General features: G+C 38.0%; 1 protein-coding gene across 2 annotated transcripts in view; it reads left to right on the top strand.

The window, feature by feature from the left end:
- The window catches only part of PSD3 (pleckstrin and Sec7 domain containing 3), a 557682-nt gene that overhangs the window by 471634 nt on the left and 69363 nt on the right, over positions 1-16685 (top strand). For both annotated transcript variants that reach the window (XM_024765145.1, XM_024765144.1), the window contains exon 12: positions 8847-8917. In XM_024765145.1, the coding sequence (XP_024620913.1) occupies positions 8847-8917 (71 nt within the window). The remainder of the gene's footprint in view (positions 1-8846; positions 8918-16685) is intronic.

Below are 16685 nucleotides of genomic sequence, written 5' to 3'. Positions count from 1 at the left end.
CAATGGCTAGCTGTGAAACCATCTCCTAGCTGAGTGGAGGAAGGTATTTGTTTACAAGTTGGGTTTGTACATTTTTATGGCTTATTACTTGGGTAAAAATTTCTGCATCAGCTTTTGTTCCTCCTCCCACTGTTCGCTTTTACTGTTTGCATTCATGTTTGATATATCCAATGTCAAGACAGCACAGGACCTGGGACAAAACAGAAACAATAAATATGTTAATGAATGTGCTGTACTCCATCCTCCCCCCAATTAAATTAAGGGTGAAAGGTTACCCCTTTTCTATTAAAAATGCATCAGGAATGTCTGGGGCCGGGGTGGGGGTTCTTCTCAAAATATTGACTTTAACAAAGAAAAATTTCTGAATACATGAATGATGTTTAAAAAGTAAGTCTTTGTGTTTTAGCATGGAAATTGGATGCATTTTCTTTTAGAAGACAGTATCCCTAACAATAAAAAATACACTTTTAAAAGATTCACATATATTAACTCATCTGATTTTCAGAATAACCCTATGAGGTGTAGGTAGCATTTTATTATTGTTTTACAGAGACAGTAAGTGACGCATGGGGAGGCTGACTTGCCCAAGGTCACTCAGGTGAAACCAGAATTTCAAATCATGTGCTCTCTGTGGAAAATACTATGTTGGCTTTTGTCCAGAGGCCATCCTGATAAAGGATGGTGGTGATCAGTATTATGAGTCTTCTGTAATTGAGATCCATGTTTTGATTCAGTCTCTTAGTCCAGATATACTGTAGAGAAGGTGGAGGGCCAAAGAAAACCCCCCTTTTCTATCTGCTGAAAACGAAATCCTCATTTAGAACCTTCTCTGACTTGTAAACCCTACACATGGGTAGAATTAGTGACTTCCTCCTCTCTTTACCTGCTTGAAACCTCCACTGTGGTTGCTTTCGGTTAGTGCCATGCTACCGGTAATTTGGTTTATACAACTTATCATGTTGTATTAAGTTTCACTGTTAATGTGAACTGTTTAGTGGTAGGGTTTGTGTCCTAATAACCTTTATGAAACAACACTGTAAAGTAATTATTGTATGTTGTAGTGTCATTTTATAGATTTATAACCAGAGATGTTAGGCAACTTGTTGAAAGTCAGAGAAATAGTAGACAGCAGGGTATGAATAAAATCCAAGTTTCCTGGTTCTTGGTCCAGAGTACTTTCTGCCATTCCAGAAAGATCAATTTAGGGTAAGAGTCTTGACTTCTTAAAGGAATAGAATCACATCCAGAGTGAACATCATCCTGCCAGGGGCATCCTGGGGAGCATATTCTTCCAATTCTCTCTGGTGTTTCATGTTCTGTTCTCTACCAGTGATGTAAACCTATTTCTATTATAAAAAGAAGGAAATGTTTTTCAGGGAAAAGCAATCTGTATAGGTTGTACTTCTAGTTCCTGTAAGGCTGCCCCAGTTTTTCCTTTTATAAAAGAGAGTTGACTGCAGGTAACAGCTTCCAGTCGTAAAGAGAAAGATTATAAAGATTAAGTGATTTTTTTTAAATGTGTAAATTGCCTTAAATGTTTCAAAGGTCAATGATTTAGAAATATAAGATAGTAATAGTACTGTTTTATTTCTACCACTCTGTTATAAACCTGGAGATAATTAACACTATGAGTTACTTAATATTGTGTGAGTTTTCTCCCAAAGGTAACTTCTGTTGTGCGCAGCTGGGATTCCATTGCTTCAAGCAGTAATCTGAGTGTCTCAGTTACTCAACTAAGATTTAATGGTACTTCTTATGGTGGTGCCTGAGAATATTTTATGAAAGGAAGTTAGGGATAAATATACAAAGATTACTGTTAACTTCACATAATGATTTGTAGGAAGAGCTGTCATCCATGAATTTATCTAAATCCTTTGCATACCAGTCATAGAAAGCAAACTCCCCCTGCCTGGGGTGCACCTTCAGCTGCCTCAGTGACGTAGAATTGAAGAGCTTGCTTCCTACTAAGGTAGCATATCTCTTCATCCTATAATAGAGATACTTTAAGAATTTTGCCCAGTTTTCAGATGCTGTCACTAGGGAATTAAACTTTAGAAATGTCTTGTGCCTTTTACAAACCTCGTACAGACATGTCCCAATTGTACAGTGTAGAAAGGGCTTTTGCTGAGCACATCTTTGTTTCCAAGTTCAGCAAGGTGTTAGATTTATTTTGGAATGCCCTCGGTGGTGTGGCATTATATTTTAAATGTCTTTCTCCAATTAACATAGAGAAATTGAAGGTATTTTACATGGAGCTTATTACATCCTCACATTTCCCTTGTTTCCTAGCCTGGCAGGATCTCCATTGTTAGCTTTCAGGCCATAACTTAAGAATTGTTTCTAATTAGTGTGGATATGGCTTACTGACCTTCTCTACCATTTGGGGAAAAAATGATATTTTTGTCACTTTACTGGAGCGATGGAAGAATATTTTTCAGGCCAACAGACAGGAAAGAAAGGTTTGTGTATTAAAAGAAAAAATAGACATCTGTCCATACTATGTCTTTCTATGCTTCTTAAGTCTTTCTGATATTAAACTTGAAGAAAAGGAAAAAGTAGATAATCAGGGAACCCACAGTGAGGAGTGTTCAAAAACAGGCCAAGATTTTGATGAAAATAGAAAAATTGGAACAGTAAGATCTTAAACGCAATCTGTTCCCAGTTTGGTTCAGAAGAAATTAAAGTTGGAGAGTATAGCATGCAAATAAAAACCTTTGCATGAGGCTTATACCTTTTGGTGAATTAAAAAAATAAATATCTTTATTTTCTGGCATATATCCATCATTACTCTTTACTGAATATTTCATTGCTCAGGAATATTTTATACCTTCCTCTTTATGAAAGAAGGGTGACAGGCTGTGCTTTCATTCTCAGTTGTGCATTTAACTATTTTTTAAAGATCAATGGTAGTAACTGAAGCCAAAATATTGTTCATTGTACTTCATATTTTCAAGAAGACTTCTTCAAATGTATAATAAAGATAAGATCAGAATATTAATAAGAACTGGTTTATAATATTGAAGATTTAATGATAGTTTCACTACTGCTCAGGTTTGGAACAGCTGCGAATTTCTCTTTTGCAGAAATGTGTTGTGTGTGTGGTGTAAAAAGTCACAGAGGCCTGTTGACTTTTTTGTTTCTTGTTTTACTTTGAATATCACCCCTATATCTCAGAGTCAACCAACTCAGTGTGGATGAGTCTAGTTTGACTGCTCTTTCCCTGCATACAAACCAGAGTAAAAGTGGCCAGTGCGATGGGGAGCCTAGTGCTGCAGGTTAGTGAAGTCTCAGAGTCCACATCTGTAAAATGAAGAATATAGAAGTGGCTCCTCACAGAGTTGTGGGCTTTAGTTAACACACATCCAGTTTTGGAACAGTGCTTAAAACAGTATGTTCTCGATAAATGTTAGCTGATGCTATCACTACTGCTACAATTATTACTGCTATTAGCCTTATTACTCTGCAAAATGCTGGGTGAGCTAGGGGGCAGACACAGGATCGTGGCTCAGTTCTGAGCTGCATCGCCATGAGCAGGGGTGCTTCTGAAGGCATCAGCGAGATCAGAGAACACACCTGACTTGCATTCCCCTGCTGTCCTATCTTCTCATTCCCTGCCGTCTGTGCTTACCTCACTGGAGTAGTACGCCTGACTATTGCAAAGGATTGTCACCTGGAGAGTTTCCCCTTAATGTATCCATAGAACATGTTTCCTCCTCCGAGTTGCACTAGACAGTAGCTTTGAAATCCGTATGTAGGTAGCCCCCTCAGTAGCTTACACCACCTCTCAGAGCTGCAGATGTAGTTATAATGGAGACATCAATGTGAAATAGAGGCAGTGATGCCTAACTGAAAGGATCATTTGGATCAAATAGAACGTTTATAATGCTTGCCCAGTGCTCAGAGCACTGTAGTATAAGTGCTCAGTTAGCACTGCTGCCTTCCCCTTTCTTTCCAGTTCTTTGTCTTTACTGTGCACCTCTATCCATATTTTGGGCTTTTTCTCTCATGTGGGCGATTGTAACAGCCTCCTTCCTTGTTCTAGTTTCTCTCATCCTGTCCTCCGCTCCTATCTCCTTATCCTGCTTCAAATGAATTCTAGATGATAAAATTTGTGAATGAATTCTTCAAAAGAAAAGAAAAAATGAGAAACTCTTTTTTGGCAACATGATGGCCTACAAATTCCAAAACTCGTACATTATGAAACATCTAAAAGTGATTAAAATATTTTTAAACACCTTTTAAATGAGTGGATGAACCTGTAACAATGAAAGGGAAATGAGTACAAATCTAGGAAGTGAGCTAGCCCTGGGACTGCTAATCCCTCAGGGCGTCTGTGGATCTGGGTGCCCAAGGAGTACTGGAGATAAAACTACCAGCTTTTAGCACAGAGGACAAAAAGACAGAGTATGAAGGAGCAGTGAAGCCGCCTGTGGGGTAGACTGAGAAGTTAGAGTATCAGAAGTTTCAATAGCGGAGACAATGGAGAGGCAGTATTCAAACATATGATGACTACAAGTGTTTGGAAGTGATACCTGCGAAGCCCAGAGCTGGATAAACGTGAAGAAACCTGTACGTAAACAACATGAAGTAATGTCTTCATGAGAAAAGGTAATTGTCCACCTAGACTTTTTTTTAATTAATTAATTTTGGGGTGCATTGGGTCTTTGTTGCTGCGCACGGGCTTTCTCTAGTTGTGGCGAGCGAGGGCTACTGTTCTTTGCGGTGCTTGGGCTTCTCATGCCGGTGGCTTCTCTTGTTGTGGAGCATGGGATGTAGGTGCGCAGGCTTCAGTAGTTGTGACACATGGGCTCAGTAGTTGTGGCTCATGGGCTCTAGAGCACAGGCTCAGTAGTTGTAGCGCATAGGCTCAGTTGCTCCGTGGCATGTGGGATCTTCCCAGACCAGGGCTCGAACCTGTGTCCCCTGCATTGGCAGGCAGATTCTCAACCACTGTGCCACCAGGGAAGTCCCTAGAATTTTTTATGAAATAAAGACATTTTCATATGAAGAAAAACAGAAAAAGATTTGCCACCAAAAGACCCTCACTAAAAGAACTTCTAAGTATAGATTTCAATAAGTAGTTGAAAATGGCCTCCAAAAACAACCTGAGTTACAGAAGTAACAAATAAAGGTAATATTATAGTAAACATGAGGGAAAATCTAAGCAGACAGTGGCAATTTATACAAAATGTCTACTTCAGTAGTATTAAACAAGACAAAAGTAATAGACACTGTTATCATGTAAGGTTGGAGACAGTTGATGAGTTAAAATACACCAAGATTCTTTTATTTTCAAGAAGAAGGAAAGCAGTCTTTGGACTCTGGGTATGCATGTTAAAAATAGCCGTGGAAGCGTAGTCTAGTACACAAAACAGTATCTTTTGATCAAGTTTGGCAAACACCTTTTCACAGTAGGCACCCAGATATTTGTTTAAATGCATCTACCTACCAACCTGCTACCACCCTTGTAGTTAGAGCCTTGCAGTAGGATACATCCAGTTTCCAGTCAGTAACTTCACTGATTCCTTCCACCATGTTCATTATGTAACTACAGTTATAGCTCTTTCCCCAGCCTTCTGTACTTAATAATGAATGTGCTATGATGTCAGATTTAACTCCCTCTACAGTTGTCATTATGAGGGACAATCCTCCTCATTCAGTGGGGTCCAGCCCTTGTGTTTCACATGGCAAGCCTCACTGAGGGTGCAAAAGCCATAGCCACACTGTGTGTGTGTGGCTTTAAAATCAGGGCCGCTGAGGCTGCCTCAACAGCCTTCCCATCCTGTTTAGTGCACAGTGGTCCCTTTCTTCCCTGAATTCCACTGTAAAATGGAGGTAATACTAGTGTCTTATTTTTAACATTGTGGTGTGCGTAAAACAACTAAGTTATAATTGACCAAAAACAAGATTAAGTTTTACACTTCTGTGGGAGCTGGAAAAATAGAGCATGGCACACAGGGTTAATGCTCCCTGACTCAGCATTGGTCACCCACAGGTGACTTGCGATCAGAGTTTGGTTGGAGAGATCTTTCGGATCCATTTCTAGGAGGCTTAGTGTGGTAAAGATGAAGATCTGTTAAAAGTTTTTGTGAACATGTACACAAATTTGTTACCAAATTGGTGGACTAGACCCACACTGGGGTCCTAACCCGGGTGGAGACTCCTTGTCTCCGTCAAGGAGGTTCTTTTTCTGCTCGGATTCACACAGCCACTAATGAAACCAATGAAGAGCCTGGGACAGCACAGCCTTTATTCAATGGCCAAAGAATGGAAAGAAGCCAGAACTCGGTTCCCAAATCAACTTCTCAACCCAATTCGGGCAGAGACACAATGTACATAGGAGGGTCCAGGTGAAAGGGTGGGAATTGGAAAGAGAGGGAGGAATATTCATGAATAGAGGTGTGGTTTGGATCCGGACCTGATGCAACACTCCTCTTCAGTCCTTGTATGGGCTTTTCCAGTTGTTGTCATGGCAGTTGTCAACTATCCTGGTGTCATTGGGTGTGTCGATTAGCTAATCTGGCTCAAGGTCACTGGAAGTCAAATCTTCCCCCATCTTGGGCTTAGTTGGTTCTGACCAGTTCTTCTTTTTCTCCTTGCAGCTTCCTCCTGAAACTTAGATAAGTTGGTTTGCATTTGAGGGAGGGGCAGGGTTATGATACTGGGGCAACAACCTTGGTAACAGATTAATAGATTTCTACTTGAAAAGCAGAAAATTAGATTTGTAAATCTTTAAACTGAAGGAATCTCAAGATGCCACTAAATTAGTTTTAGGGCTTTGGGGAAAGCCTTTCAAATCCAGGACCTGTGTTCCTCCTATAGAAAACAGAAGGGTTTCTCTAAGTTCTTCTCCAGCATTAGCCAGTGCTTTGCCTTAAGTTATATGAATTATCCACATTTTAAAATGAAGCAGCTGAAGTCCTGAGAGGTTGGGAGACTGGTCGGGAGTTACCGAATTAGGGTTAGTGGGTGAGAGGAGAGGTTTGAGACAAGGTCTAAAGACCAGCTGGTCTGCCTTCCAGCAGGTACCTCCACCACACCACTGCCTCTGTCCTGCTCTGCAGCAGCTCCTGCAGCCCGGGGCCACTTCTGTGTGCCCTGCTCTCACATGGCCCAGATCAGAATTTGACATCTATTGAAAAAGGCAGTCAACATTTATTTCATATATATATATATATATATATATATATTTATGGCGCTTCCCTGGTGGCGCAGTGGTTAAGAATCCACCTGCCAACGCAGGGGACAAGGCTTTGAGTCCTGGTCCAGGAAGTTCCCACATGCCGCGCAGCAACTAAGCTTGTGTGCCACAACTACTGAGCCTGCGCTCTAGAGCTGCAAGCCACAACTACTGAGACCACGAGCCACAGCTACTGAAGCCCACACTCCTAGAGCCCATGCTCCACAACAAGAGAAGCCACCACAATGAGAAGCCCCCGCGCCGCAACAAAGAGTAGCCCCTGCTCGCCGCAACTAGAGAAAGCCCACGTGCAGCAACGAAGACCCAACACAGCCAAAAATAAATAAATAAAATAAATAAATTTTTTTAAAAAAAGAAGATTATGGCATACATTTTTTGATCATTTATTTTTGAGTACACACTTTAAAACCTTACGTGATGGAAACAGATGGGATGAAATTTTTTTATTTCCCCTGGAAACCTACAGAGTGGATGTTTTGAGTCCTATTTTGCCAGGTGGATATCTCAGTATGGTGTTGGCAGGAGCACCCGTGTTCTGTAGGTGGCTATTCACCTACTTTCCAAGTCTAACGATTCTTCAGTCAAAGGAGATTTAAAAGATTTACTTAAGAATAATGCACTTCCTAATTTAATCAGGCATCCAGGTTAAAGACAGCCAAATAGTTGATAACAGAATAAGAATAAATGGCCCTTCCTGCATATTTGGTAGACATTAGAGAAATGGTATTCAGGTAATAACCTTTTCCAGTTACAGATTTTAATTTTATCAAGATTAAGAATAACTAGTAAACTGTTTTGCTAATCTGTGCTTTTACTTTAGGACAATCTGTAAAGTTTTATATAAGTCAATAGAGAAATTCTACTTTATACTCCAGGAAAATATAAATAAAGGAAATATAAGGACTTCCGGAAGAAACTTAGTTTGGAGAATTTTTATAAAGGTGCCTAATGTCTGCCTTGCACTATGCTAGGTTCTGTGAATTCTGAAGATGAAGGATATCTGTTCTCAGGTTATTCACAGTCTACTGAAAGAGACATTTAGGAAAAAAAAATTATGTTACAGGGCAGCATGATCTGCAGCAGAGGTATCACAAATTGCCACAGGAGTAATAATAATTAAAGTTACAGTCCAGCTGGTGGATGTTTGGGAGAAAGGCCAAGAGGAGTCCTTTTATATTCCGGGACTTTTTTCTTATGATTCCTGGAAACTTTGACGAAGCCATGAAGGCTCTGGTTCGTGAGCCCTTAGATTAATGTGTATTTCCAATATGCCTCTTGCTTTTTCAGTCTTTTAGTCACCTCTACTGGAGCACGGACCGCAGAGCCTTGCTGCTTGGACTCAGAGTCCTGCTTCTCCTCTTCCTAGTTATGTGACCATAAGCAGAGTACTTCTCTGTGCTTCAGTTTTATAAAAAGACAAGAGTAATAGTACCTACCTCACAGTGTTATTGTGAGGATTAAATGAGATAATACTGCCTGTTACACAGTAAGGCTCAAGAAAATTTTAGTTCTCATTATTATTAGTCTCGGTAGCAAATAAACCAGGAACATTGAAGCATAATCACCATGTTGACCTTTTAGGTTCTCCTTCGAAAAACGCAAATTTCCATCAAATAAAATTTTTCAATTTTTTTTCCCTTTCTAGCTCCAAGAGGAAAGCGAGGATGGAAGACCTTTTATGCTGTACTAAAGGGAACAGTTCTTTACTTGCAAAAGGTAAAAGTAGATACAAAAAAATGAAGCCTGTAAAAGTTTATGAAGTGATAATTAGACAGGTTACCTAGAAAATATTCACTTTGTACAAAGAGGCCACATCAAACACCCAAAAGACTGTTTAATTGATATCTAAATTCTCTTTTAGATTTTTTTTTTGTTTCTGGTGCAAAAATTGTTTTGGAAATTATTTATATATATATATGTATATATATTACATTTTATAAATATAAAAGGTTACATACATGTATATGTGACTGTATGTGATCAGAGGGAGTGGATGAGCTGTGTTCTAATTATATTCAATTAGAAATGTTGAATATAAGTTGATAAGTTAGACTTCATATTGTCTATTCAGGTTCAGATTGTGGTACCACTTGTTTCAATGGGTATTTATACTATAGATTAGTTTTATCCCTCATTTATTTAGTTATTTATCTTCATTTAGATCCTACCTAAATCTAGAAACACATTTTCTTTCAAGTCCTGGTATTTAACACTGCAAATGTATTCCAGTTACCTGGGTAAGTGTTTGACCATACCATTTCCTGTCAGGGTCCTTTCTTCTAATCCCCAAGTCTGGAAATTAGTTTGGTATCAAGTTTATATATTCTGACCTTTGAAGGCTAGTCCCTGGAGCTTCTGCCTCCCTAGCTCTGTGTGCGTGGAGATGGGAAAGTTGTGTCTTGACTGGAATAAGTGAACCACGTCCCAGGGCCCAATAGGACTCTAGCTCCCACCTCAAAGGAAAGCTTGGAAATACTTTTTAATGTGATAAAAAACATAATGTGAGATCTCCCTCAATAAAATTTTAAGTGAATAGTACAGTATTATAAACTTTATAAGCACCATGTTGTACAGTAGATCTGTAGAAACTTTCCGTCTTGCATGACAAACAATACCCCATGAACAGCAGTTCTCCCATTTCCCCCTCTCCCCAGCCCCTAGCAACCACCTTTCTACTCTCTGTTTTTATAAGTTTGACTCTCTCAGATACTTCACATAAATGGCAACAAGCAGTGTTTGTCCTTCTGTGACTGGCTGATTTCACTTAACGTAAAAGGTTCATCCGTGTTACAGCATATGACAGGATTTTCCTCTTTTTTATGACTGAACAATATTCCATTGTTTACTTCATTTTCTTTTTCCATTCATTCGTCCATGGACATTTATGTTGTTTCCACCTCTTGGTTATTGTGAACAATACTGCAGTGAACATGGTGTGCAGATATGTCTTTGAGATCCTGATTTCAGTTCCCAGAAGTGGAATTGCTAGGTCATATGATAGTTCTACTTTAAATTTTTTGAAGAACCTCTATATTGTTTTCCACAGTGGCTGAATCATTTTAAATTTACACCAACAATGCACAGGAGTTCCAATTTCTCCAAATGCATGTCAACATGTGTTATTTTCTGGGTTGTTTTAAAAAAATATTTTTTAATAATGGCCATACTAACAGGCATGAGATGATACTTCCTTGTGATTTTGATTTACATTTTCCTGACAATTAGTGATGATGAGCATTTTTTCATAGCCCTGTTGACCATATGTGTGTTGTCTGTGGAGAAATGTTTATTCAGATCCTTTGACCATTTTTTAATCAGGTTATTTGGGTTTTTTGCCCTTGAGTTTAGGAATTCCTTATATATTTTGAATATTATTCCCTTATCATATATGTGGTTTTCAGGTATTTTCTCCCATTCTGTAGGTGGCCTTTTCACTCTCTTGATGGTTTCCTTTGTTGTGCAGAAGCTTTTTAGTTTATGTAATCCCGTTTCTCTATTTTTGTTTTTGTTACCTGTTGTTTTGATGTCGTATCCAAGAAATCAATGCCAATGTCAATGCCAAGAAGCTTTTCCTCTGTGGTTTCTTCTAGGAGTTTCATAGTTTCAAAGCTTAAACATTTAAATCTGTGATGAGTTGACTTTTGTGTATGGTGTATGTTAAGGATGAACTTGCATTCTTTTTCACATGGACATCCAGTTTTCCTAGTAGTATTTGTTGAGGAGATTATCTTTTCTCCTTTGTGTTCTTTTGGGACCCTGTGGAAGATCAGTTGATGGGATTGTTTCTGGGCTGTCTATTCTGTTACATTGGACTACATGTATGTCTTTATACCACTACCATAATTTTTTGATTACTATGGGTTTGAAATATGTTTAGAAATGGAGAAGTGTGAGGATTCTAAATTTGTTATTCTTTCTCAATATCATTTGGAGCATTCAGGAGTCTTTGTAGTTCCATATGAATTGTGAAGGTGAATTTTTCAATTTCTGCAAAAACTACCATTGGGATTTTGATAAGGATTACATTGAATCTGTAGGTGACTTTGGATAGTATGGGCATTTTGATAATATTAAGTCTTCCAATCCATGAACATAGGGTGTCTTTCCATTTATTTGCGTCTTTAAATTCTATCAGCAGTGTTTCGTACTTTTTATTGTATAAGCTTTTCACTCCCTTTATTAAGTTTATTCCTAAAGTATTTTATTGTGTTTGACTCTGTTGTAAATGGAATTGTTTTCTTAATTTCCTTTTTGGATTGTTCATCATTAGTTTATAGAAATGCAACTGATCTTTACACGTTGACTTTTGTGTCCTGCAACTTTGCTGAATTTATTTCTTAGTTCTAACAGTTCTTTTGTGTAATCTTTAGAGTTTTCTGTATTTAAGGTCATGGAATTTGTAAACAAAGATAATTCTACTTTTTCCTTTCCTGTTTAGATGTCTTTAATTATTTTTTCTTCTCTGATGGCTGGGCTAGGACTTCAGTACTATGTTGAATAGAAATGCCAAGAGTGGGCATTTTTGTCTTGTTTCTTTTCTTAAAGAAAAAGCCTTCAGTTTTTCACCATTGAGTATGATGTTAGCTGTGGGCTTTTTATATATGATCTTTATTATAGTGAAGTAATTTCTTTTTATTCCTAGTTTGTAGAATGTTTTTATCATGTGAAAGGTTGTTGAATATTTATTAAATGCTTTTTCTGCATCTATTGAGATGATCATGTGATTTGTAACATTTGTTATGTTAATATGGTTTATCATACTAGTTAATTTTCATAAGTTGAAACATTCTTGCATTCCAGGGGTAAATCCCAGTTGGTCATGGTGTATGCACCTTTCTTTTTTTTTTTTGCGGTGCACGGGCCTCTCACTGCTGTGGCCTCTCCCGTTGTGGAGCACAGGCTCTGGACGCGCAGGCTCAGCAGCCATGGCTCACAGGCCCAGCCGCTCCGTGGCATGTGGGATCCTCCCAGACCAGGGCATGAACCCATGTCCCCTGCATCGGCAGGTAGACTCTCAACCACTGCGCCACCTGGGAAGCCCCTGCACCTTTCATAATATGATGTTGGATTTGGTTTGCTGATATTTCGTTGTGGATTTTTGAGTCTATATTCATCAGAGATATGGCCTGTAGTTTTCTTTTCTTGTAGTATCGTTTTCTGGTTTTGGTATCAGGCTAATGCTGGCCGCATGAAATGATTTTAGAAGTGTTCCCTCCTCTTGAATATTTTATAAGAATTTGAGAAGGATTGGCGTTAATTCTTTAAGAGTTGGGTAGAATTTACTTGTGAGGCTGAATGGTCCTCGACTTTTCTTTGTTGGGAGGTTTTTGATTACTGATTTAATCTACATGCTAGTTATAGGTCTATTCTGATTTTTATTCATAATTCAGTTTTAGCAAATTGTGTTTCTAGGGATTTATCCATTTTTTCTAGATTGTCCAATTTGTTGGTGTATAATTGTTCATAGTTGTTTCTTATAATATTTTTATTTCTCTGACATTAGTTGTAATGTCTCATCTTTCATTTCTGGTTTTACTTATTTGAGTTTTCTCTCTGTTTTCCTTAGTAGTCTAGTTAAAGGATTGTCAATGTTATTATTTTCAAAAAACCAACTCTTAATTTCAATGATTTTTTTCCCTCTACTGTTTTTCTGATCTCTATTTCATTTATTTCTGTACTAATCTTTATTTTTTGAGGGAAGTGAATTTTATTTGAGCTGCTGGCGTTTTGAAGATTTACTCTTTTCTTCTGTTACAAATAGGTTTTTAAGACAACTAAGGAGAGATTATCACCCTTGAGGTATGATACTAAAATTAGTGTTTTCACATCTAAGACATTATTACTTGTAAGTCAGTCAAAATTACTGCTATTTAATTTTTTTTTATTTTAGCACATAAAGATAGGTTTTTGTTTTTAGGACAAATTATCTCAAATGCTTGTTTTAAAAATGTAGTTCTTTTTTTTTAAATTTATTTATTTTAGTTATTTATATTTGGCTGCACTGGGTCTTCATTGCTGCTCGTGGGCTCTCTCTTGCTGCAGCAAGCTGGGGCCACTCTTCATTGTGGTGTGCAGGCTTCTCATTGCAGTGGTCTCTCCCATTGCGGAACACGGGCTCTTGGCACGCGGGCTTCCGTAGTTGTGGCATGTGAGCTCAGCAGCTGTGGCCCGCAGGCTCCAGAGCGCAGGCTCAGCAGCTGTGGCACACGGGCCCAGCTGCTCCGCAGCATGTGGGACCTTCCCAGACCAGGGCTCAAACCCACGTCCCCTGCATTGGCAGGCAGGCTCTCAGTCACTGCGCCACCAGGGAAGCCCAAAAATATAGTTCTACTTTGTACCAAACTTGAAATATTTAGCAAAAATTAGCATCATGATCAGTATTCCAGCTTACGTCTTCAGAATTTCACAGTTGATGCAAAATGTTTATTATTTTTCTTATTGTTATGTTGATATGAATCCTTTATGTATGTAAAGTCCACTTGCTGACAAGGGCTACACTGAAGCTATGTAAACTCCCTAATAATTGGATCTGTGTCCTAGCATGTGGCACACCAACATTTTAAAAAAGGGTCTCTGAGCAACTTTGACGAATATTGTTTGCTATCTTGTTTTTTTGAGGTTCGTCTCCCATTTATTATTTTTCTTTTTTTTTTTTATTTAAGTATAATTGACCTACAACACTATGTTAGTTTCTGGTACACAACATAGTGATTCGATATTTTTTATATATTACAAAATGAACACCACAATAAGTCTAGTCACCATATAAAGTTATTATATTATTATTAACTGTATTCCCCATGCTGTACATTTAATCCTTGTGACTCATTTATTTGGTGACAAAAGTGTGTACCTCTTAATCTCCCTCACCTATTTTATTCACTCCTCCACCCTCCTCTATCTGGCAACCACTTGTTTGTATTCTGTATCTATGACTCTTTCTGTTTTGTTATGTTTGTTTTGTTTTTTAAATTGTACGTGCAAGTGAAATCATGTGGTGTTTGTCTTTCTCTGACTTATTTCACTTAGCATAATAACCTCTAGGTCCATCCATGTTATTGCAAGTGGCAAGATTTCATTCTTTTTCTATTGCTGAGTAATATTCTGTTATAAATGTATATATGCCACATTCATCTATCAGTGGACATTTAGGTTGCTTCCATATCTTGGCTATTGTAAATAATGCTGCAATGAACATAGGGGTGCATGAATCTTTTTAAAATAGCATTTTTGTTTTCTTCAGAAAAATACCCAGAAATGGACTTGCTGGATCTTATGGTAGTTCTGTTTTTTAAATTTTGAGGGACATCCAAACTGTTTTCCGTAGTGGCTGCACCAGTTTACATTCCTGCCAACAGTGCACAAGGATTCCTATCTCCACATCCTTGCCAACACATTGTTTATTGTCTTTTGGATTACAGCCATTCTGACAGGTATGATGTAATATCTCATTGTAGTCTTGATTTGCATTTCCCTGATGATTAGTGATGTTGAGCATGTTTTCATCCATCTGTTGGCCATTTGTGTCTTCTTTGGAAAATGTCTATTTATGTCCTCTGCCCATAATTTCATCAGCTTGTTTTATTTTGTTTTGACGTTGAATTATATGGAACCTTTGTATATTTAGGATATTAACCCCTTATCAGATATTATTGCTTCAGAGATCTTCTCTGATTTAGTAGACTGTCTTTTCATTTTATTAATAGTTTTCTTAATGGTGCAAAAGCTTTTTCGTTTGATGTAGTGCCATTTGTTTATTTTTGCATTTCCTTCTCTTGCCTGAGGAGACGTATCCAAAAAATATTGCTTAGACCAATGTCAAAGAGCATACTGCCTGTGTTTTCTTCTAGGAATTTTATGATTTTACATCTTCCATTCAAGTCTTTAACCCATTTTGAGTTTATTTTTTATAGGTTGTGAGAAAGTAGTCCAGTTTAATTCTTTGGAATGTAACTGTCCAGTTTTCCCAGCAACATTTATTGAAGAAGCGCTCTTTTCCCACCTTTTCCCTAGATTTATTCTGAGATATTTATCCTTTTTGTTGCAATTGTTAATGGGATTGTTTTCTATTAGTTTGTTGTTAGTGTAAAGAAACACAAAATTGCTTTTGTATCTGGTAACTTTACTGAATTAATTTATTAGTTCTAATAGTTTTTTGTTGTCATCTTTAGGATTTTGTAAATATAGTATCATCTGCAAACTGTGACTTTTACTTCTTCCTTTCCAGTTTGGATGCCTTGTAGTTCTTTTTCTTGCCTGATTGCTGTGGCTAGCGCTTCCAGTCCTATGTTGAATCAAAGTGGCGATAGTGGCCATTGTTGTCTTGTTCCTGATTGTAGAAGAAATGCTTTCAGCTTTTCACAGTTGATAATGATATTGGCTGTAGGTTTGTCATATCTGGCTTTTATTAGGTTGAGGTATGTTCCCTCTGTACCCACTTTGTTGAAAGTTTTTATTACAAATGGACGTTGAATTTTGTCAGAAGCTTTTTCTGCATCTATTGAGATGGTCATGAGTTTTATTCTTCAGTTTGTAACTGTGGTGTATCATTGATTGTTTTGTGGATATTGAACCCTCCTTGCATCCTAGAATAAATTCCACTTAATTGTGGTGTATGATCTTTTAATGTATTTTTGAATTCAATTTGCCAATATTTTGTTGAGGATTTTTTTATATCTATGTTCTAGGGATAGTAACCTACAGTTCTCTCTCTCTTTTTTTTTAAACATCTTTATTGGGGTATAATTACTTTACAATGGTGTGTTAGTTTCTACCCCATAACAAATTGGATCAGTTATACATATACATATGTTCCCATATCTCTTCCCTCTTGCGTCTCCCTCCCTCCCACCCTCCCTATCCCACCCCTCCAGGCGGTCACAAAGCACCGAGCTGATATCCCTGTGCCATGCGGCTGCTTCCCACTAACTATCTACCTTACGTTTGTTACTGTGTATATGGCCATGACTCTCTCTCGCCGTGTCACAGCTCACCCTTCCCCCTCCCCATATCCTCAAGTCCGTTCTCCAGTAGATCTGTGTCTTTATTCCTGTCTTACCCCTAGGTTCTTCATGACATTTTTTTGTTCTTCTTAAATTCCATATATATGTGTTAGTATATGGTATTTGTCTTTTTCTTTCTGACTTACTTCACTCTGTATGACAGACTCTAGGTCTATCCACCTTATGGCTGAGTAATAGTCCATTGTATATATGACCCACATCTTCTTTATCCATTCATCCGATGATGGGCACTTAGGTTGTTTCCATCTCTGGGCTATTGTAAATAGAGCTGCAATGAACATTTTGGTACATGACTCTTTTTGAATTTTGGTTTTCTCAGGATATATGCCCAGTAGTGGGATTGCTGGATCATATGGTAGTTCTGTTTGTAGGTTTTTAAGGAACCTCCATACTGTTCTCCATAGTGGCTGAACCAATTCACATTCCCACCAGCAGTGCAAGAGTGTTCCCTTTTCTCCACA

Source organism: Neophocaena asiaeorientalis, unplaced genomic scaffold (assembly GCF_003031525.2).
Source record: "Neophocaena asiaeorientalis asiaeorientalis breed wild unplaced genomic scaffold, Neophocaena_asiaeorientalis_V1.1 scaffold14, whole genome shotgun sequence".
In the NCBI taxonomy this organism is placed as follows: domain Eukaryota; kingdom Metazoa; phylum Chordata; class Mammalia; order Artiodactyla; family Phocoenidae; genus Neophocaena; species Neophocaena asiaeorientalis.
This window is presented reverse-complemented; position numbering and strand designations above follow the sequence as displayed.